The sequence below is a fragment of the Leucopleurus acutus genome (assembly GCF_964270905.1).
Source record: "Leucopleurus acutus genome assembly, chromosome: 2".
Lineage (NCBI taxonomy): Eukaryota > Metazoa > Chordata > Mammalia > Artiodactyla > Delphinidae > Leucopleurus > Leucopleurus acutus.
This window is the reverse complement of record NC_139143.1, coordinates 104,541,195-104,561,830: the sequence shown is the minus strand read 5'-3', so window position 1 is coordinate 104,561,830 and position 20,636 is coordinate 104,541,195. Positions and strand designations below refer to the sequence as shown.

Below are 20,636 nucleotides of genomic sequence, written 5' to 3'. Positions count from 1 at the left end.
AAAATCATGCTGGGATAAGTTAGTCCTAGAAAGGGCTGGTTGGAAGGACCACAAGGGAAGTACTGATAGTCACAAAATTTCCACTCATTTTTATATGGGATTGAGACTATTCTCTCCTCACATGGCTTTTCCCTATACCACAGGCTTTTGTTGAAGAGGCATTTCAGGCTTCAAATGAAAATAATCATCCTTTAATGAAAAAGCTGAGAAATACTTGTCCTGAGTTTCTGATCCTGGAAACAGCTTGCTAAAGGTCCTTAAGGCAAGTGCCAGGAGTCAAAACAACTGTAGAACATTATCACAACACTGTAAATCAACTATACTTCAATTAAAATTTTTTTTTAAATTGTAGAACGGTCTCAGGATGTAAACAATAAAATTGTTGACCAAGGAATCATATCTGTGGATGAAAACTTCTCACAGGAAGACCTATCTGGGTAATACCAGCTTCTTGGGTTTTGAAGTGCCTGTAAATTTTATATGCTAGAAGCCCTAAGCACTTTTTCCCCCTTGTAGAGACTTCTGGAGTAGAAAAAAGTTCATGATGTGCTTAAAAATAAATAAATAAATAAACCGACCATAGCATGAAGAAGCTACTCAAATACCAAGCAGTTTTGAGTTTGTTTTTGTTTGTTTTACTTTCACATTTTACTTTTGTGGTTGGCATATGGAAAACCAAACTGAGAAATCATAATGTTGGAGTATTTTAAGGGCATGCTGTCATAGATGTTAACAAGCTTATTTATACAATAAGACCTCTGCAGAAAGTGCTCAGCTCGATGCCACATTCCAGAATAGCCACCATTGGTTTCTTTTTCTAAATTGTCTATGTTTACAGGTTTCACAAATACCCCCGAAGTCTTCCCAGTGTGCTTGGCAATGATAAAATTCATGGCAATATCATCACAGTTTTGCGTTTCATCTAACAAAGCATGGACAGCTGCAGGTTGCCTCTGAAAGAGTTCAAGGTATTTGCTATGGAAGAATGAGGCTCCAATCAGCAACAGAGAGTAATGGTCACCATTTCCAAACCCTGGTGTTTGCAGTTCAAAACCTCCGTAACTGTAGACACCAGAGGAAGTAGACACATGTTTTCTTGGAACAAATCCTACAATTTGATCAGGAAATTGCTGAAAAGATGGAAAAAGAACAATTAAGTGTGGCATTTCTTTAAAGCTGACATGGTGAAAGGCAATGATTTACTACAGAAAGAATTAAACTGATTTGTCAATGTTATTTTATTCCTGGCTTCTACATCTCAATTTCCTTTAACTCCAGACAAATTCATAAATCTATGTACTGATAAGTTTAAAGGTCAATTCATCATAACCAAATCTCTAACAAAATTTCTAACCTCACAAATATTCTCCTAATTTACACATTATCCAATATTAATAAATTCGAGTTACCAAAGATTCTGGTTTTTCAGAGTTTGCTATAAGAGAAGTTGACTGTATGAATGATATTTATTACAGGAGATAAGAAGATATAATGTGACTATTTTGAAAAATTGTTTTAATCTCTTAGGCGTATATAAAATTATGGATCTACATGTATCATTTTACTGTTTTTCCATGTTGATTTCAATGTTTTTGAAAGTCACCATTGATTTTAAACGATGTTTATTTTTATCTCTTTTCAGCTTGGGTGTCTCTTTTTTAAAAACATAAGAAAAAAATATATATATACACACATATATACACAACACACACATATACAGTTGAGCCTTAAACAATGCAGGGGTTAGGGGCACTGACCCCCCGAGCGTAGTAGAAAACTCGTCTATAACTTTACAGTCAGCCCTCCGTATCCACAGATCTGCATCTCTAGATTCAGCCAACCACCGATCATGTAGTACTGTGGTTTGTATTTATTGAAAAAATCTGAGTATAAATGTACCTGTACAGTTCAAATCCATGTTGCTCAAAGATATATAGATAGATAGATAGATGGATAGATAGATAGATATAGACATATATATAGATATATGAGATGTGTCAGGATCTTTGAAGGATAGTATTAAAACAATAATAGTAGGATGAGAGTGACTAAAAATAAAACAAAAATCAGCAAAGCAGAGAATCATGGAAAAGAAGCATGAACTTATAGAATTAAAAGGTTTAGTTCAATCTCACAAATAACTTGAGTTTCATTCATTTACAGAACAGACACTAAACTAGGGACACACGCACACAAGTCAGGGTGGGTTAAATCCCATTTCAAAGAACGCATAGTCTAGAGAGGGTATGATACAGATATGTGAACCAGGAATTACCACACTGTGAAAAAGCTGTAAATGCAGCTGTGCAATTCTCAGGGGGGCACCGAGGACAGGATGACAACTGTGCTGCTGGGAAGCAAGGGGAATGTCAAGCGTTGGGTGTAAAGGCTGGGAGCCTTCAGAGAAGATGTGCCACTTAATCTATGTGATGAAAGAGATTTCACGGATGAATGGAGGTGGAAAAGGTAAAGCACTGCAAGTGGAGGTGATGGGTGAGTGCAAAGGCACAGATACCTGTCTGCTCTAATCTTGCTTCTCTCTAGGCCCCAAATCACTACACTATGCAGGGCACTGATGGGACAGAACTTTAGGAGTCAAATTATCTTGCGCAATGGATTGAAACTGTTCTTGACGGTTTTATGAATAAAACCTAAAGTCATATTTATCCATCTTTAATTATGGTTTACTTGGATTGTTCTAATTAACCGCAGTTCTCATATTTCCCCCCACCCTGATATTTTCAGGAAATTGATTTTTTACCTGAAATAGAAATCTCACAGCTGTAGTATTACATTAGAACTTTTCGCCTAGGAAGCTTTTATTTATAGGGCTGGAAAAACTGCTGATATGGAAAAAATCTGTTGATCAGTACACTAGGCATGAAGCTGAAAACTGAAGTTTTGAGAATGATGATATCTGCAGAGTACTGTGACCACTTACCATTAATACCTAATGTTGTTACATCCCAAGTCGCTAATTAAGGAGAGTTACTATAGTGCAAATTAGACCATTTATTGGGTAGCACACTGTTTAATTATTGGACAGGGCTTCAAAGTATTTGTATGCAGTTCTGGTTTCAGGTACTTGTAGTGCAACTTGTAAAAGCTGTCTACTATTAACACATATTCAGTAGGAAAAAGGAGTTTTTATAGATACCAGGCAATTTATGCCTGTTTATCCCAGCTTGGAATTTAAGGGGGTGGGGGTGGGGGAAACTGCCACTACAATGGTCCATGCAGAATTATTATCAGTATTATTAATTTTTAAACAATGGTCTCAGAATCAGAATTAAATTTTATGGATGTAATAAATTGTTTCTTTCAAAGGAAGTTCTGTGCAATATTAATACAGAAATACACTGCTCATTTGAGATATAGGCGAAAGTGCCTCTGGATTTCAGTCTTTGCTCTATCATATACCAGATCGTTTCCTCATTGTTCTTTGGAAGTCAGTTCTAGCTCTTCTTTCCAATATACCAAATATAAATCAAATACAGATAAAAGCTACTGTAACTTTCAGATTAGCTTAACTGAGCTCAGGAAATCTGATTATGACAAATTCATCTACCTTTTAGATAAATACTGTCTACACTGGTTTGGGTGACTCTCACATTAAACCATGCTGCTCTGGTTAAACACTAGATCAGACTTTATACAGATGATTTCATAAAGGATGTAGCAACATTACCTGCCACACGGAGAAAGCAAAAACAAGGTCTTGGGTGCTAATTAGCATGTCATCATCTACCATTAACACCGCTGAAATGAAAGGAAAAAAATTTAAATCAAACAGTTTGGAAATGAAGACAGAAGTTATAAGATACAGTGGTGTTTTTATAAGTCATTCAAATGAAGTTATTTTCTGAATGAAATTCAGTAAATAAAAAAATGTATTCTTGGAGAGATTTGTCTAGCAGAAAAAGTTTTTACTTGAAATGTAATTGATTTTTATAATTTCCTGAGGGGGAAATTATCATGTATTTATCATCCATTATCCTAGAAACTAATGAACCTATAAATAAATAAAACCAAGGTTCTTTTAAGCAAATTACAATCTCATGTAACTGCTGAGTGGGAGGAAAAGGAGGTGGCAAAAAATACATTAAGCATAAGTTAAATGGCATTTTACTAACTTCTGTGATGCAGTAATATGTAATCATAGCATATCTTCTTTCACAATATTAACCTCTTTGTCACTGTTGCAAGATATATGCGATTTCTTCCCCAGGAGACTGCTTCTTGACATCTTGGAAACTGCCCCTTAAGTTTTTCAAAATGCTTTCTTATGATTAAATTTCCCTATCTTCTCCAGGCAATTAAGACAAGTAGAAGGCCCAAAAGCCACGCACCCACCCCCAGCTCTGGTTAGCTGCAGCCCTACCAGACTAAGAACCCAGCTGCAACTCACCATTGGTTTCTAGTTCAGGAAAGACCTGGAGTCGATTTCTCATCCTGTTTGTTGTCTGTACTTTGAAGATCACAGGGACAGGGTGAGGCCCTAGAGAGTTCCATAACTCATCTGGTCCCTTCTCCCCAACATTGTTCCACACCACAATCACTTTGTGCAGATATGGTACTGCCTGATAATGATTTAAAAGTCTCAACAAGAGATCTGTTCTGTTGTACGTCTGCATTATGAGAGTAAAGGAATCCTGGGTGGACTTGCCCTGGGATTTTATTTCCCTACGCAAAGTGAGCATCTTGTCTTCTTTGATATTAGGAAGTAAAGCGGTCAAAGCCCCAGCTACCAGCAGTAACACAAGGATTACCACCAAAGAGAAACGAAGTACTCGAATCCCCATCACTCTTCCAGGGAGTTTGCAGATGTGGCAACACCTGGAGTAGAAATGGAAATAAAATGCAGAATCTTAGCATTCTTACTAGTTACCATGTTTTTGAGGAGAGAGGTTAATCATCTTTTAGCTGACTCAAGTTCAGTTCACCCTGGCTCTTTGATAAGGTGATTTGGCCTTAGATAAAAAGTACAGTGGATAAAACTTTCCTTCTGGGCCTGCTCGCTTTGCAGCTGCAGACAAAGGGTTATCTACACACCGAACAGGAAGAATTAAGCAGTGCATTTTAAAATTTGCCCTCATTTCACTACTAAACATTTGGAACTGAGATTATTTTTTTCAGATGGGATTATATTTTTCTTGGTAGTATACTAATTCCTTAAGCAGCTTTATTGAGATATCGTTGACACATAGAAGTTGTATATATGTAAGGTGTACAACTTGATGTTCTGATATATGTATATTTCAGTACACTAAGTTTAAACTTACATTTTGGTAGCAAACTTTTTTCCAAGTGAAATCATATGCAGAACCCTAATATATGAAATAATAGTAATAGCAGCAGAAGCAAACAATTATAGTGGGTTTATTACATTCTAGGCCCTGTACTATGTGCTTTGCATGTCATAGTACGTGCTTACTCAGTAAATTAAACAAATAACCACTGAGCACTTACTGTAGCATGCACTGTTTTAGATTCTGTGAATATAGCAATGAATAAGATAGACAAAGTCTCTGCTGTTAGTAGCAGAGGAAATAGTAGGGCCAAACAGATAACAAAGTAAATAAACTCAAAGCTAATTCAGCATGATGGTAACGAAGAGAATAAATCAGAATGACATGATAAGCAAGGGCCAGATTATGGGGGATCTTGTTGGCCTGAGTAAGGAGTATGGATTTTATTCTAAGTGAGATGGGAAGCCATTGGAGGGTTTTGATCAGGGGAGCAACAGAATCTTGTTTATATTTTACTAGTATTATTATTCCCATTTAATAGTATTTGGATGCTTACAGAGGTTAAATAACTTTCTCAAGGTTACTAAATAACTGAAGTAATGGATCTAGGATTCTTATCCAGGAAAAAAACTCCTGCCAGAGCCCAGGCTTTTTCATCATCATGGGCTGGGGAGTGTACTGCCAGTTTCAAATGCGGGATGTGCTGAGGTAGGGCTCTTGAGCTTCCAAAGCAACCTCCGTCACAGAACATGAGGATCATCAGGTATTGTCATCAGCTCTGGACTCTCGTATTCCTCACTATACCTACAGGATCTGCCTGAGATGGCTACAGAAGAGTAGGCGAACAAAAACCAAGGGATGTGGCCTGGAGATTTATTGGTCAAAATTTTTTGTCTGATCAAAACTCAGTCACAAATGTAAGGAAAGGTTAAATCTCATACTGTTTTACAGATACCCAGAACTCTGATTTCTTGGCTTCCAATACAGTTTCATTATCACCCCTACTGCCTCGTTTTGGAGAACTGCTGGCTTTCAATTGCTGCTGTTGTTTGATTCTTCTGCTATTTCTGCTTTTGATTTACTTACTTTACTTACTCCTCCACAAGCCTCCACAAGCTTTTGAGGGATGGCCTCATTTTCCATGCTGGCAGCTGAGCCTTCAAATACATCTCAGCACTTTTCCTAGATCTATTCTACTACTCTACTCAAGTACAAAAGCCTGAAATGAGGAAAAAGAAAGCTTAAAGAAATTTACTTATAAAAAGACTGAAAACAAAAATCAACCAGGAGTTTCTAGACATATAAAACGTATCTTTAAGAAAAAAAAACAGATCTCTCAGAACCAGAAAGAATGAGATATTATTATTCTTGATGACTTTAATTGACCCATGGTCTATCCACTCTTACTACTTTTAATAGAATTTTTCCTCTCAGGCTATACAATAAACAGATACCCTTATCTATTCCTTATTACAGATAAATAATATCAAGTTGGAAAAGACTTCTCACTGCTAACTCACACCTGTGGTGTGCTAACTGTACAAGCCACTGTCACTGTTCTTCCTTGTATAACACTGCTTCTGTACAGTTTATTTTGGTTTCCTTCATGAAAAAGTGCACTGTGTCTGTATGCAAGCTCTTGATTTTGCACCTTGTGGTTTCAGTTGGGCATCTGCAGCTAGGCCACCATTCTACAGACAATCCTAAAACTAGTCCAAATCTTCCTGTCTATCAGATTAGGTTCCAAACGAAATCTCACTTGGCTATCCAAATGATGTCCGATCAGTCTTCTGTTTTTCATCGAGGCAACTTGGCAGTGGTGGAGTTAAAGTGACAGTCACATTCCCCTGATCTTGTTTCACGTTGTGAGGTGTGTTTTGTAACTGTAGCAACAGTTTTTCTCTATATAGGTCAGCAAGGACATAGAGAGGCCATATAGACCGTGCCTTTAACATCTCTCTTTAAAGTTCACAGAAGTGGGGACTGGAGAATTGCAAGGCTTATAGGGGAACACACCCCATGATGTGATAATGCGCTGAGGCCTGTGCAAGCAAAGGAAGAACTTATTCATAAGGACAAGGGAATGGTCATTGTCATTCAGCAACTCTCACTTTTCAAAAGTCCAGATTTGAAAAGAAATGTTCCCTTGCAGTAATCTTTTTGGAGAGCTTTCAAGGATATTATCTCCTGGACTTTCTCTGCAGCCTGTTCTGTTAAGAAAAGAAATTTTGTGTTTCTCCTTTTATCATAGCTTCACTCTAAGATACGAACAAAATGAATTATTTTTGAAGTAACTTCAGCTTTACCATGATTACTTTTCAAGGATGGTGATTTAAGGTTTGAGAGCACAAATCTTTTCACTGTATACACCCTTTTACTAAAACAACATATACTGTTAATGTGGTAAACCAAAGAGAAACCATTATGAATTAATAATCTTGGTTCAAAGGCCTTGATAATCCTTCTAATACTGACTCAAAAGCAGGTCTCATAAAACATATTTTCAGTTCTGCATAAAAATGGCTGTTTATAAGCACTCAGAGTTAAGACTCCTGACAACTGCATTAAAGTATACCCTGATTAAGATCTTTATGTTCATTTATGTTCATTTTCTTCAGCTGAGTAGGAGTAACATACTATAAAACTTACATAGCAGTGTCTCTAGTCTCTAAAACAGACATTAATAGCTACCTGGCAGTTTTAGTGGAGAAAAAGTAATGAAGATTCATCTCTATAGCCTACTATAAATATACATTGTCAAAGATAATCGTGAACGACTGTTTCACTTTTATCTATACTTTAAAGTGGGAGTTACCCCACTTTATCTGTCATAGAAATTCCTCTTTCAGATAGCTTCTAATCCCCTATTTTACTTGTATCAAAAATGTTTTGAGAGATATAATTTATATCTTTGGAAAGACAATGTAAATATTTCATGTAGTATTTATTAAATGATATCGCCTGATAAAGTTATGTTACATTTGTAGTCTACATAGAAAAGCAAGAACAAAAACTTTATAGACTGCCGTGCAAGTGGCATCTCTGTACTTTGAGAATAGCTGAAGTCTGGAACTTTATTGTAGGCCTACTGGAAACAGCCTTACAACAGTATGGAGAGTGATGATGACTTCACAGCTATCTGGGTTTCAGTTTATAGCTTTCTTCTGTCCTTTGTCCAGAGAAGAATCTATCACCTAAATCACAGCTTTGAGTCTTGAATGGGGGGGATATGAAAATGAATACATCTGGATAACCTATGTCTTAGTTAGAAAGAACCAAGAATTAAAATTATTTAATTTAAAATTATATCTATTGATATATACATTTCCTGGCACCCTGCCTCATTCCAAAAAGGATCTGACAGTTCTTAGTCTATCCCCTTTCTGCCCTTCCTCCATCTATGACTATAGTAAACTAAATGTGACTTTGATAAACGCAGTAAATGTCAGCAAAACAAAAATCCTTCTTTTTCTCCTAATCATCTGCAAAATCAAAGATCCCCAGATGATATTTTTTGCACATATGTTAACTTATTTAGTTCCTCATGAGTAGAGAGCACATCCTTTTAGTTATTTTGATATGGTTACATAGCATCTCCTAGACCAGCGGTTTTCAACCAGGGACGATTTTGCTCTCTAGGGAACATGGGGCAAAGCCGGGAGACATTTTTGATTGCTGTGACTGGGGCTAGGAGATGCTATTGCTCTCTGGTGGGCAGATGGCAGTGCTGCTGCTAAACATCCTACAATGGACAGGACAGGCCCCACAGCAAGGAATTATCCAGGCCTAACATGCCAGTGATGCCAAGGTGGAGAAGCCCTGCTCTACATATATTTTACCTTGAACACGAACACTGCTAGCCAGGTGGCCCCTGAAATCCCTACTGCTATGTATTACGCTCAATGAAGGATAAAGCAATGTCTCCAAAACTGCCCCAGTATCTATATGCCTTATGATACAAACACATCATAAACTCAGAAAACTGAAAGAGACCTCAGAGCCCTCCTAAGCCAGCTTCCTTGTTTCATAGATAAAGAACCCAAGGTCCAGGCATAAGGAATTTGCCTGAACTGATGCAGATGCACATATACTGTCAATAGAAAATCACTTTAACAACAACATATACATGATCATCAGTAGCCAATCTAAGTCCTGTCATTTAGAAAGCTTAGGACTATAGACTGCATTTTGAGTCTATAGTTCTGAAACAGAGGTGCTAAAACATATTGATAAATAGCTGAATTTCCTACAGTATCACATTTGAAAAACAGAAGTTGCTGCAACAGGTCATTTCTCACTTCAAGCTGTTAAGGAAAGAATTTCTGCACTGGTCGCATTAAATTAGAGCAAGTTCTTCTCCTGGAAGCAAGATTGAGTGAGCCATTCCCTTACAGGTAAATCAGGTTCAAATAAACACCGAAGACACCATTTAAAACAGACAGCAGACACTAAGTACCTGTGTCTCCACCTCCCTCCCTAATCTCACCCTGTTATCAGTAGCAAAGGCTGCCTGACAGTCCTGGCATTTTGTTTTTCCCCTCCTAAGCATCCTGTACAAAGCATCAAATTGCTTCTCAATACTTCTTCAGGCAGCTACTACCAATTAATTAGATTTGCTTTCTCATCATTGATTTAAGAGGAAATAACATAAATATTATGTGTAAAGGCTTCTTAAAGCACTGCGTCCTTCAATCCAGCTATTTGTTATTGAGGCAGTGAGGCCTTCTCTACCCTCAAAGTGCACAGGTCTGAATGTGCACAGGTCTGAATTATGCTAGATGAAAGTTCCTTCTCGTCTTGCATCTTTCTCCAGGAATTGACAATTAATTGTATGATAATGATGATGGTGGTGTTTGGAGATGACCAAACTTATGGGCATATATCAGGGCAGGAGAAGGAATGGCCTTATTCTTAAGAGGAACATCCACGACTTATAAGGATCCAAGGAATCAATGCATCCTAAGAAGAAAGCCTAGAAATAGAAAAACATTTTTAGCTCAGTACAGTGCCATGCAAAATCAGTTCCAGAAATGGGTCAAAAAGAAGCCAAGTACATCTGCAAATACATTACTTTTACCATTCCAGGACACTGAAGCTTTTCACTTGAACTTCTCTCTGTTTTAGTCACAGGAAGATGGAGGGGAGGCAAGATTGTTGGGCAATAGAAACCTGGAATATTCTATGGAACCCTCTCCCTTTTACACAACACTGGTTTTCAGCAATAAACTCACACTGCAAAATCGTTTCTCTAAGAGAAACAGATTTCATACACATGAATTATGATTTGTAAATAGCTTTAGATATTAAACCTAACAAAGACGTAATCTTAATTCATATGAGCTTCCTAACTTTATTAGAGGAAGGTCAGAATATCCATAGTAGTTATGTCAGTCCATAAACATTCCTAGGTGCTTACCATGCACGAGCCCAGCACTGTCAGGCACTAGGGATGGTAATGAGCAAGGCCATCAATTCCTGCCCTCACAGAGCTTAGCAATAGTAATGGAAGTTGTCAGACCTCTTCCCTCTTTATGTTACCTAACAACTCAAATCAGTAGTGTTTCAAACCTTCAGAGACACGGGAATTAAAATATATCCACCCCATTTTGTAGATGGGCTAGCTGAGACTGAGAATATTAAATGATGTTTCCTGAGCCACAGAAAGAGTGGTGGGTCCAAACAAACTCCCGACTCTCACACTTGACCTACATTGTATTTTTAGTGTCTTTCAAGTAGTCTCTGTTTTCAGCTTTGTTCTAGTCTACAAGAATATTTCAACTCTGTAGGTATTGACTTTATACTATAACCTGGAATACTATTTCAATGGATAAGATCTAAAACAGGCAATACAGTATTTTCTAACAGACCCTGGCTCAAGCAAAAACTCTTATTTCCAAGGAAACAAAAACACCTCTATAGGAAACAATTTTTCTCAGATAAAAATACTGGTATTTCACTTATGTCCATAGCAGCATTATTCACAATAGTCAAAAAATGGAAGCAACCCAAATGTCCATTGACAGATGAATGGATAAACAAAACGTGGTATAGACATACAATGGAATATTATTCAGGCTTTAAAAGGAAGGAAATTCTGACACATGCTACAACATGGATGAACCTTCAGGACATCATGCTCAGTGAAATAAGCCAGCACAAAAGGACAAATACTCTATGATTTCACTTACATGAGGAATATAGAGTAGTCAAATTCATAGAAACAGAAAGTAGAATGGTGGTTGCCAGGGGCCCGGGGAACAGAGAAATGGAGAGTTGTTGTTTAATGGTTATAGAATTTCAGTTTTGCAGGCTGAAAAAGTTCTTGAGATTGGCTGCTCAACAATGTCAATACACTTAACACTATTGAGCTGTACACTTAAAAATGGTTAAGATGGCAAATATTATGTGTATTTTACCACAATTTTTAAAAAGTAAAAAAAAAAAATACTGGTACTTACCTCATTATGGTAAAGTTTTAATTTTTAAAAAAAATTTTCCTTACGGCTTCAGTAATGGATAGGAACAGGCTCTCTTGGCACTATTAAGGGAAATCAAAGAATTTTCTGTGATGTTTTTGTCAATCACCAGGAAATTTAAAAAAAAATGCTTTTTAATGCTATCATCCATAGGCTTTGAATTATTTTTAGAAATTAAAATTTGCTATACTGTATTCTAAAAACTACATTTAGGCAATTAGGTAGGTGCTATCTGTCAGGTTGGTGCTAACATTGCTATATTTTTTGTTTTCATCTTTCTCTTAGGTATCCAGAAGCAGAATAAACTCACATCATGCTGATGATCTAATGTGTTTACACTTTTGAAACCAGAACATATATGCCATGGAGCAAGACCTCTGAATGCATTAGCAACCTGCACTTGTATTCAATTTCTAGATTTTTAAGTATCTGTAGTTTTATCTACCATCAAAACTCCTTTTTTCACTAAAGGTTCATAAGGCATTCAATTTGAAGTACTAAAAAAACTCAGGGTCTATAATAGGGTTGCAGGTAAATGTCAGCGTTGATTACTGAGGAATGACAGATGGCATCCTTCCTATTCTTTACTATTGCCCAAAAGGAGCTGGAACCTTGGCTGGAGATGAGCTTCTGCCCCTTAATCTTCTCGGCTTTCATTTCTCACAGTCCTTAATCACATGTCTAAGAAGTTAGGGATTTTTTCCCCCATATAGTCTGCACAGTTAACCTAATGCAATTAATTAGTAGATGATCTAAACAAATATTTAAAAGTTCAGGGTAGAAATCCATTTATTGGTTTAAAATGTTCATTAATATATCTACCTATTTTATGATCTTATAAATCCATAACATATGAAGGAATTCAGAACTGATTGGAGACCAGCAAGATACTGCATCTGTAATGACCACCTGAATAGACCTGAAGAATCATTTTTGATTTTCCAAACTTATATTCTTTCATGATTCAAGTTACTGAAGGGGTAAAGGGATGGCTTAGCATGTATCTGGACTCATCAGGTGACAGTTGTTCCTCCTCGCTACACCAAAAGCACCTCTTGTGCACATCTTAAATATCATTTAGTTCTAAAATCCTGAACTGATTTGCCCTCTCCTCACATCCCGCTTCTTCTTCCCATAAAATTCCTCCAGGGAAAGAACTTTATCAGGCTTTTTAAGCTACCTCCCTTCCCCCACCCCGTGCCCAGCACAGAGCTTAGCACAGAGTAGACACTCATTAAACGATTGTTGAATGAATGAAACTAACTTTAATTTTGATATGACAACATATACTGGTTAACATATATGGGACAAACATTATTTCAAGATGACAAATCACGTGAGACATGTCAAACATTTTCCACTCATAGCACTTTTCCTGATTTAGTGTCCAATTTATATTTCTAATACAATATTTAGTATTGAAGTTGGTAATTATGTCATCTAAGAATGAAAGATGTGAAGTGGCATTGCCACTTTTTGAAAGAAGGCCCTCACCGGAATAGCTATCTTATATTCTGGGGAGTGAGCAGTGGGGAATTTAGGAGTTCCAGGACCACTGTAACTGAAATTAAACTTCAATTTCTCCAACTTATTTCAAAACTATTTGAAAAAGGGTATTGCAGATTTCTCCATAACCCAGGTGAACAATTTCTCATCTGCAGCAATATAGGGCAAAATGTAGAATTTATTTTCAAAGGCAGAATACAAAAACACAGGCTCAGATTGCAGCTGACCTGGATGAGTTAAGAGAACGCTGGAAACCAGTTGCTGAAATTTAGTTATTTCCATATATGCACACCCCACCCCCACTCCCAGTTACATCATACTGAAATAAAGCAGCTTTGGAGAAACACTCAATCGCTGTGGAAATATTTATCTTCAACCTAGTTTGTACCCACTTAACGTTTCCCCAGCAGTGCAGTACAGTAAAACTCAGTCTATGGCTAATATAAAAGCTTCCTAAAAATATAAGTAAATGTTATTAATTGAAAATATTTCTATGTTCAAATTAAAATAATGAAATATACGCCAAGAAAGACAAAGACAAAATACTCTTTCCAGAACTTAATTTCTGAAATCTAGCTGTTTTTACACAGCAGTTTAATTAACACGAACATTAAAAAAAAATTGTAGAATAAGTAAATTTTATTTTCAAAAATAAAACCACAGAATCACTACCCCACACACTCACAAAGTTCCAAGAAGGAGTGCAAAACACATATATTCTCACTGCAAAAAGATTTTTAACACAAGAGCATTTTCCTATTTCCTTACCTCGAGCGCAGAAGACTGCAGTGGGACCTAGCCGATTTATTTGCTTCCAGCTTGGTTACGATGAAACGAAAGGGGGGTCTCGCTTGCTCATTTTTCATTTTTTTTCCCAACCCAGCAGCGTGCATTCACCCGGCATTACTCGCTGGATTGATAACCTGGATGAAACGCTGCCCACAAAGAGAGAGCCTGAAGAAGAGGGCAGTCCCGCGTGGCCGCCCCTCCCTTTCGGTGACGCTCCACTTCCTGTTAGACTAAAGAGCCGTTCCCAAGAAGCTCGGTTTTGTAGTTTCTAGCCCACCTCCAAAAGCCAGTCCTCCTTTGGCCCATTTCTCCCCCCAAGGGTAACAACTTTTAATCATTCAGGTGATGGACCACCTGACCTTACCCAAACAATTTCCCAGAGAGGCGTTGGAAGAGGAGTTCCAACCACCGTGGGCGCCCAGCACTGGCCCGCCGGGCTCGCCTTTGGCGCTCCGCAAGCCCTCACGTCCCACCAACGAGTCAGTTTTCCCTGCACTTCCCTGAAACTGGTTATGGGGTTCTCACGAGAATTAGAGCCGCGGCGGCGGCCTCCGGGATGACCTGGAAGTGAAGGGGACGTGCAGGAACTCGAGTTTTGGGTTATGAACGGATTGAGATTGTCGGGGAAGCAATGCCTTAACCAAACCTCAATTTCAACACGGTCTCGTAGGATCTCCTTTTAAAAGGTTCTTTTAAATACCTTTAAACATTCTTTCGGAAGACATTTATTGATTGCCTCCTGCGTGGCAGTACAGAAAGGTCAGGCACTGTTTTCGGGGGCGGGACGGGGTGGATTACTAGGATTTGGGCGCCCATGGAGTTCATCCAGCAAAACCATTCTTTGCGCTTCCTGCGGACTGGCGGCGAGAGAATATGTCGCCGCCTGGATTCTTAAGCACTGCTCTCTAATGCACCAGGATTTAATGCTAATAGGGGCAATGGCGAAAGGGCAGGCGCTGGACGCCAGCGCATCCGGGAACAAGAATGGTAGGCAGTCGGAGTGGGCGTGAGTGGGCTCACAGCCTCCCAGCCAGCCCAGTCTGTGGGTGGCCATCTCAGGATTTTCTTCCAGAGTCCAGGTGGCGGGACTCCATTCCAAGTCGGCCCTTTAGACCACTTAATAGTTGCCAACTCTTTTTGCCCCCAGCAATACTCGCGCAACCCGACCCTCGTCGTAAGCCCCGCCCCACCGCGCACGTCCCTCCCTCGGCCCCGCCTTCCCCCTTTCCCGTCCCAGGACGCGTTGCGCGGCTGGGGCCGGAAGTCGGCGCGTTCTCCGGTGTGTGTCTGAGTCTGTCTGTCTCGAAGACGCGCGCGGCCCGGGACAAGCGGGATTCCTAGATTCCCATCTGAGGCGTCACCACTGTCACTACCATCACCCACGGAGCCACTACTAGAGGGGAGTAGACCCGGCCCTTCGCCGGGCAGAGAAGATGTTGCCCCTGTCCATCAAGGACGATGAATACAAACCACCTAAGTTCAATCTGTTCGGCAAGATCTCAGGCTGGTTTAGGTGCGGGGTGCCGTATTTGCGGGAAGGGGGTGTCCGGCAGAAGGGGAAAAGGCCCAGACTTAAGGATGGCCCGAGGTCCAGGGAGGGAGCGTCAGCGACACCCTCGTTCGTGTGAGGACAGGAACGGGTGGACTGGGAGGGTCCTGAAAGGGGAACCCAACCTCCTGGTCCGGCACTCCTGACTTTCCCGGCTATTCCCTACTTGTGTCATGCTTAGGTCTATCCTGTCGGACAAGACGTCTCGGAACCTGTTTTTCTTCCTGTGCCTGAACCTCTCTTTCGCTTTTGTTGAACTACTGTACGGCATCTGGAGCAACTGGTAACCAAAGGGGAAAAGGGTTGGGGCGGAAGCAGCGGGTGGGGGAGACGAAGCACTGTTTGCTTAATGCCACGTAGCTCCTCACCAGGAGGTTCAGCTCTTGCCTTTGCCACTGCTCTGAGTTGCTGCTGTGTTGCTTTCTCATATCCACACCAATCTGGCACGGTTACATTTCTTAAAAGCCGAGGCCATCACGTGCAGCAGTTAAGATTTAGGTCCCCTCTTCCTTTTCCCACTTCCCCCCACTCCGTCAAACCGGAGTGACAAGTCCCCTCCTCATTTTGACAGATGGAGAGAGTCTTTTGTCCTTACTCACCTTAGCTTTGTCCACTTTCTTGGAATTGGGAGAAACGCGTTTCCTGCCACTCTGTGGGGGAGTGGCATTTGGGATTCACCCATAAACTTCCGAGAGGGAATATCTGAGATGTTCTACTTAATTTGTTATTAGGTCTTGAAACCAGGAAGAGGTTTATAAAGGGGATATCGATAGAAACATGTTTTCATTCTCTTTTAATTTTATGCTGAAACTGTATCATGATTTTCCTTTGGTCTTGACTGCGGTAGAAGATCCCATATAGTTTTCTAAAAGCCTTACATCTCTTGAGTTGATGGTTTTTGGAGTCACCTTTGGTTGTTTTTGTTTTTGTTTTTAACTGCAATGGAAAGAGGTCTATCCAGTGTAACTGTGAAGATGCAGTACTGTTATCCAGGTGTTTGCTGTTGAATAACTTAAGGTCTTATAAAATTGTTCAGCAACGATAAGATCATCTCACTTGTAGGTGTACTGATTCCTCTTTAAATATCATACTCATTTGAGAATCTCATAATAGCCAACACTTCAAAATTTTATATAAAACTTAAGTTTTTTCTTTGGGTTTCTTGAAATAGGTCTTGGACCCCAAAATAAGAACCTATACCATCTATGCTTTATTTCCTATTAATTAAATAGACTTAGTCTCTGTCCTTTAAGGTCCATTTTCAGAGAGAATTGCTGTTCTTGATTTTTATCTCTATTGAGATTGAACAATGACATTAGGTGATACCACCAGTTTTTGTGACATGTATACTTTCATATGAAAACGTGGACTTTTAAATTCAAATGTCAATTCAGTTTTATCAAAAATACTCAGCAGATTATGACGGTTATTGGTTTAGTCACCACTTAAGTGTAAAAGGCATACTGAAACATAATAAAATGTCAATATATGTAATAACCATTTTTAATCCTCTGGGAATCCGATATATGTGTCCTGTAATATTAACACTCTTCAATATATTACATGTTAATATACATGTTAATATACATGTTAAAAGCACTCTATTGTCTTAACTTGTATTGAAATAATCATACTTTATTATAAATATGTGATATTTATATTATATTTTATATTTTCTTCTTCCTAAATTATGCCATATTGTGGTATATGTGCTGGCTGTATCTTGGTTTGCCTACATACAGTTTTGCTACAATTACTTTATATTACAATACATTATATTTCACTATGGCTTTCCATTGCATAAATTACTATGTGAAATGTCTTGTTCAAGGGATTCATATTTGAAGTGCCTAAACCATCTCTTTATGGAAAGTAATTCTTTTGATCTGTAGAGATCCCTTGAGGAAATTACTAAAACCATTGTTTTCTAAGCCATTAGTCAATATTCATCAGTACATAAGGAAAACATCAGTGATGCATGACTTGTTCTGCCCTCAGGTAGCTTGTTCTTTTAATTTTAGGCCTTTTCTCCTCCAGTTTACTCCCTTTGTGTTATATCTTACAGATTTGCAGTCTAACTCTGAACCACTGTCTGTCATGCCTGGATTAATTAGCAGGTCTACATTTTTATGTTAACCTCCACATCCACAGTCACTTTTCCCCCAATATTAATTTTTATCAGCTAATTGGGAGTACAAATGTGTTCCCGTTGAAGCCTTGGCAGACTTGGAAATTGCTTGGGCCTTTTCATAATCTGGCTTTTTGTCTTATTTACACACAACAAATTTTGGGCCCCTTTGTTGACTGATCAACGATTTCTTTATATGACTAGATTATCTCTGTTCCTAAAGATTCAATTAGATTTTAAGTTCCTTGAGTAAATTTGTTACCAAAACTTGTTTTTTGTTTTTGTCATAGTCATTTCTGTGTTCTTTTGCATTATGTAAAAGTTAAGTTTCAAGATGTTATGAAATGTCAAGAGTTTTTTTCCATTATGGAATTAAAAGATAGATAAAACATTCTTTCTCTTCATGAATAAAGGTTCTTAGAAACATTTGATCTAGTTGCAACAAACGTTAAATAGTTTTGGTTCTTATTCAACACCTTCATTTTAAATAAGAGCTTAATTATACTTGGTTTATATTTTTGTTGGTGAAAATGTGTCATCAGTGGAGAATAGCTAAGCTCTTTGTATATTTTCCCTCATTAAATATCTAGTGCCTTTTACTTTCTACTAGAATGTAAACTTTATTAAAATGGGATCTCTTCTGTCTTATTCAGGCACCTTAGTACTTGGTGCATAGTATGCTTAATACACATTTACAGAATGAAATAATGAAGGAATAATGAATATATGGAATTAACCTCCCTAAACTAACCATGCTAACTACCCCATTTGGGGCAGGGTGAGGGGGACATTAAACCCTTCCTATTCTTAGTAGGAAAATGGTAGGAATACCATATGTGATCTTTCCTTCTAGGGTTCTTTTCCTTCTAGCATTTATTTTCATTTACTTATTTATCGTTGAGTAACTAATCTCATGGTAGAATGGTATATGTAAACAATGTGTTTTGTACCATCTAGGATTAGGTTCTTTCTCAAGTTTTAGAAAAACCCCAAATTAGTGATTGCCTAAACAAGATAAAACTTTATTTCCAAAGTGGCTATTAGAGTTCCAGCCATCCCTAGCAGCAGAATGTCCAGAATGAAAAAGTATGTAAAGTGTCTTTTAAGGAGATTTATCTGGACGCTAACACACAACAGTTTTCACTGATATTTCAGTGGCTCAACCTTTGTCACATGTTCATGTCCAGTTGCAAATGCCATATTTGCTCCAGTCAACCAGGTATTCTGCTGAAAGTCAAGGATTTTTCACTAATGAAGAAAGGGAATATGTAGGCTTATGAAGTGGGAGTAGAAAGAGAAATAAGCCGGTCGGACCTCTTCTACAGGTGGAAAAGTATAGGAGGCCCAGGGAGTTTTTTACTTTCCAGAGTAGCAGAAGAGCCTAGAAGTACCTGTTATCCAAGTATTTTCTACTATACGGTGATTCTTTCCCTAGTATCTTAATATAGTTTGCTTTCTTTGTTTTTATGCTCTTCTGTTTTATGTTTACTTCACTGTCTTAAAATTCTTAATTTCAGTGATACTTTCTACCAAAGCTGTTACAACCATTTTCCCCCTTAGACATAGAGGAAACTCATTTAACTCTAAAGGCAAATGTCTTTGTATTAGCAAAGTAATTATGTGTTAAAGAAATGTTTTAGGCCATACCAGTCACTCATTTGGTCCTACTTCTTATAAAGTATGTCATAGCATATGTTTGTAAAGTACTTCCTTGGTTAAGAAAAAGGCTTCCATTAGTTACGTATTTTTCTGTAGCATTAAAAATTTGCAATGTCTTAGACTTTTATCAACTTTTCCCTTCTCTTCCCAAAAGACATTACTTACCAGGTTATGGTGATGACTTTTGCTTTTCTATAGTTTTTTTTTCTACTTTAAAAATGTAGATTTCGATTCCACTGTGCTGAGAATTTTTCTTTACAGTAAAGGGTTATATGGAATGTAGTGGAGTTGTGGGTTTTTCACTGTAACTCTCATTAGTTTAACAACTTATACAAATATCAGGATTCTAAGGATTTTCTAATTCTTGCTAATTAATCGATAGTTGATAGTTTCTTTCCCCCTTTCTATCTCATGGAACCCAAGTTGATGATTCCCTTTCTTTGATTTTGAATTAATGTCTAACAACCACTGTAAATATGCTGTTAGCCTAGTTACCAGTAGACCTTTAAAAATTTTTTTATTGTGGAAAATGTATATAAAAGTAGAGAGTTTAGTGGACTTCATGTATCCATCACCCAGCTTTAATGTTTATTAACATGTGGCCTATTTTGTTTCATCTGTTACACTTGTCACCATTGAATTGTTTTAATGCAGATACCAGATATAGTATAATTTCTTCCATAACTACTTCAGTTGAGTCTAAAACATAAGAGCCCCCCCTTTTAACATAATCTGATGTCATTGTGACCTATAAAAATTAATAATTTATTAATATCAAATGTCCAGTGAGTGTTCACCTGTCCCTTATTAAATAAATTTGTTTTAAAGTTGGTTTTACAAATCAGAATTTAAACAAGATCAATGGTATTTGGTTGATATGTCTCATACCTCTTAATTTATAGGTTCTTTCTCCCTTTCTTTGTTTTTTCCTTCAATAGACCTTAAATAAAATCCATTTCATAAGTTTCTTTTGCCAAATGTTCTGTTCACATTTATTATATTTTGCTTCAGTGATCAGGTTTCTTTTTTATATCCTAAGAAGTTTTCTTTATAAAAATGTCCTTAGAAAGTGGTCACTTAAAAAAAAAAAGTTTAAAAATACATTTTAGTATTTAGTGTTTAAAGATAGGAGCCTAAAACAAGGAGGCTGCTTTTAGCAACTAATTTTTTTAATCAAGTCACATTTGATGTGTAAATCATATAACCTTAAATATTCTCTATGCTACCTTTATTTTCTAAGGAATTTTATGCCATGTAGTTTAAGTGATAATTCATAATCA

General features: G+C 37.8%; 2 protein-coding genes across 2 annotated transcripts in view; one reads left to right on the top strand and one right to left on the bottom strand.

The window, feature by feature from the left end:
• Nucleotides 1-386: 386 nt before the first annotated feature.
• EXTL2 (exostosin like glycosyltransferase 2) lies at nucleotides 387-14,134 on the bottom strand. The gene is made up of 5 exons (XM_082832790.1): nucleotides 14,000-14,134; nucleotides 11,708-11,787; nucleotides 4,409-4,836; nucleotides 3,689-3,759; nucleotides 387-1,130 (listed from the first exon to the last, which is right to left on the bottom strand). Exons 2-5 carry the CDS (start codon nucleotides 11,710-11,712, stop codon nucleotides 642-644), a joined length of 993 nt encoding a protein of 330 aa, XP_082688916.1. The 5' UTR covers nucleotides 11,713-11,787; nucleotides 14,000-14,134; the 3' UTR covers nucleotides 387-641.
• Nucleotides 14,135-15,292: 1,158 nt separating this feature from the next.
• SLC30A7 (solute carrier family 30 member 7) overlaps nucleotides 15,293-20,636 on the top strand; it is an 80,859-nt gene continuing 75,515 nt past the window's right edge. The window contains exons 1-2 of the mRNA XM_082857629.1: nucleotides 15,293-15,533; nucleotides 15,751-15,852. Of these exons, the coding sequence (XP_082713755.1) occupies nucleotides 15,454-15,533; nucleotides 15,751-15,852 (182 nt within the window). The 5' untranslated portion in view covers nucleotides 15,293-15,453. The remainder of the gene's footprint in view (nucleotides 15,534-15,750; nucleotides 15,853-20,636) is intronic.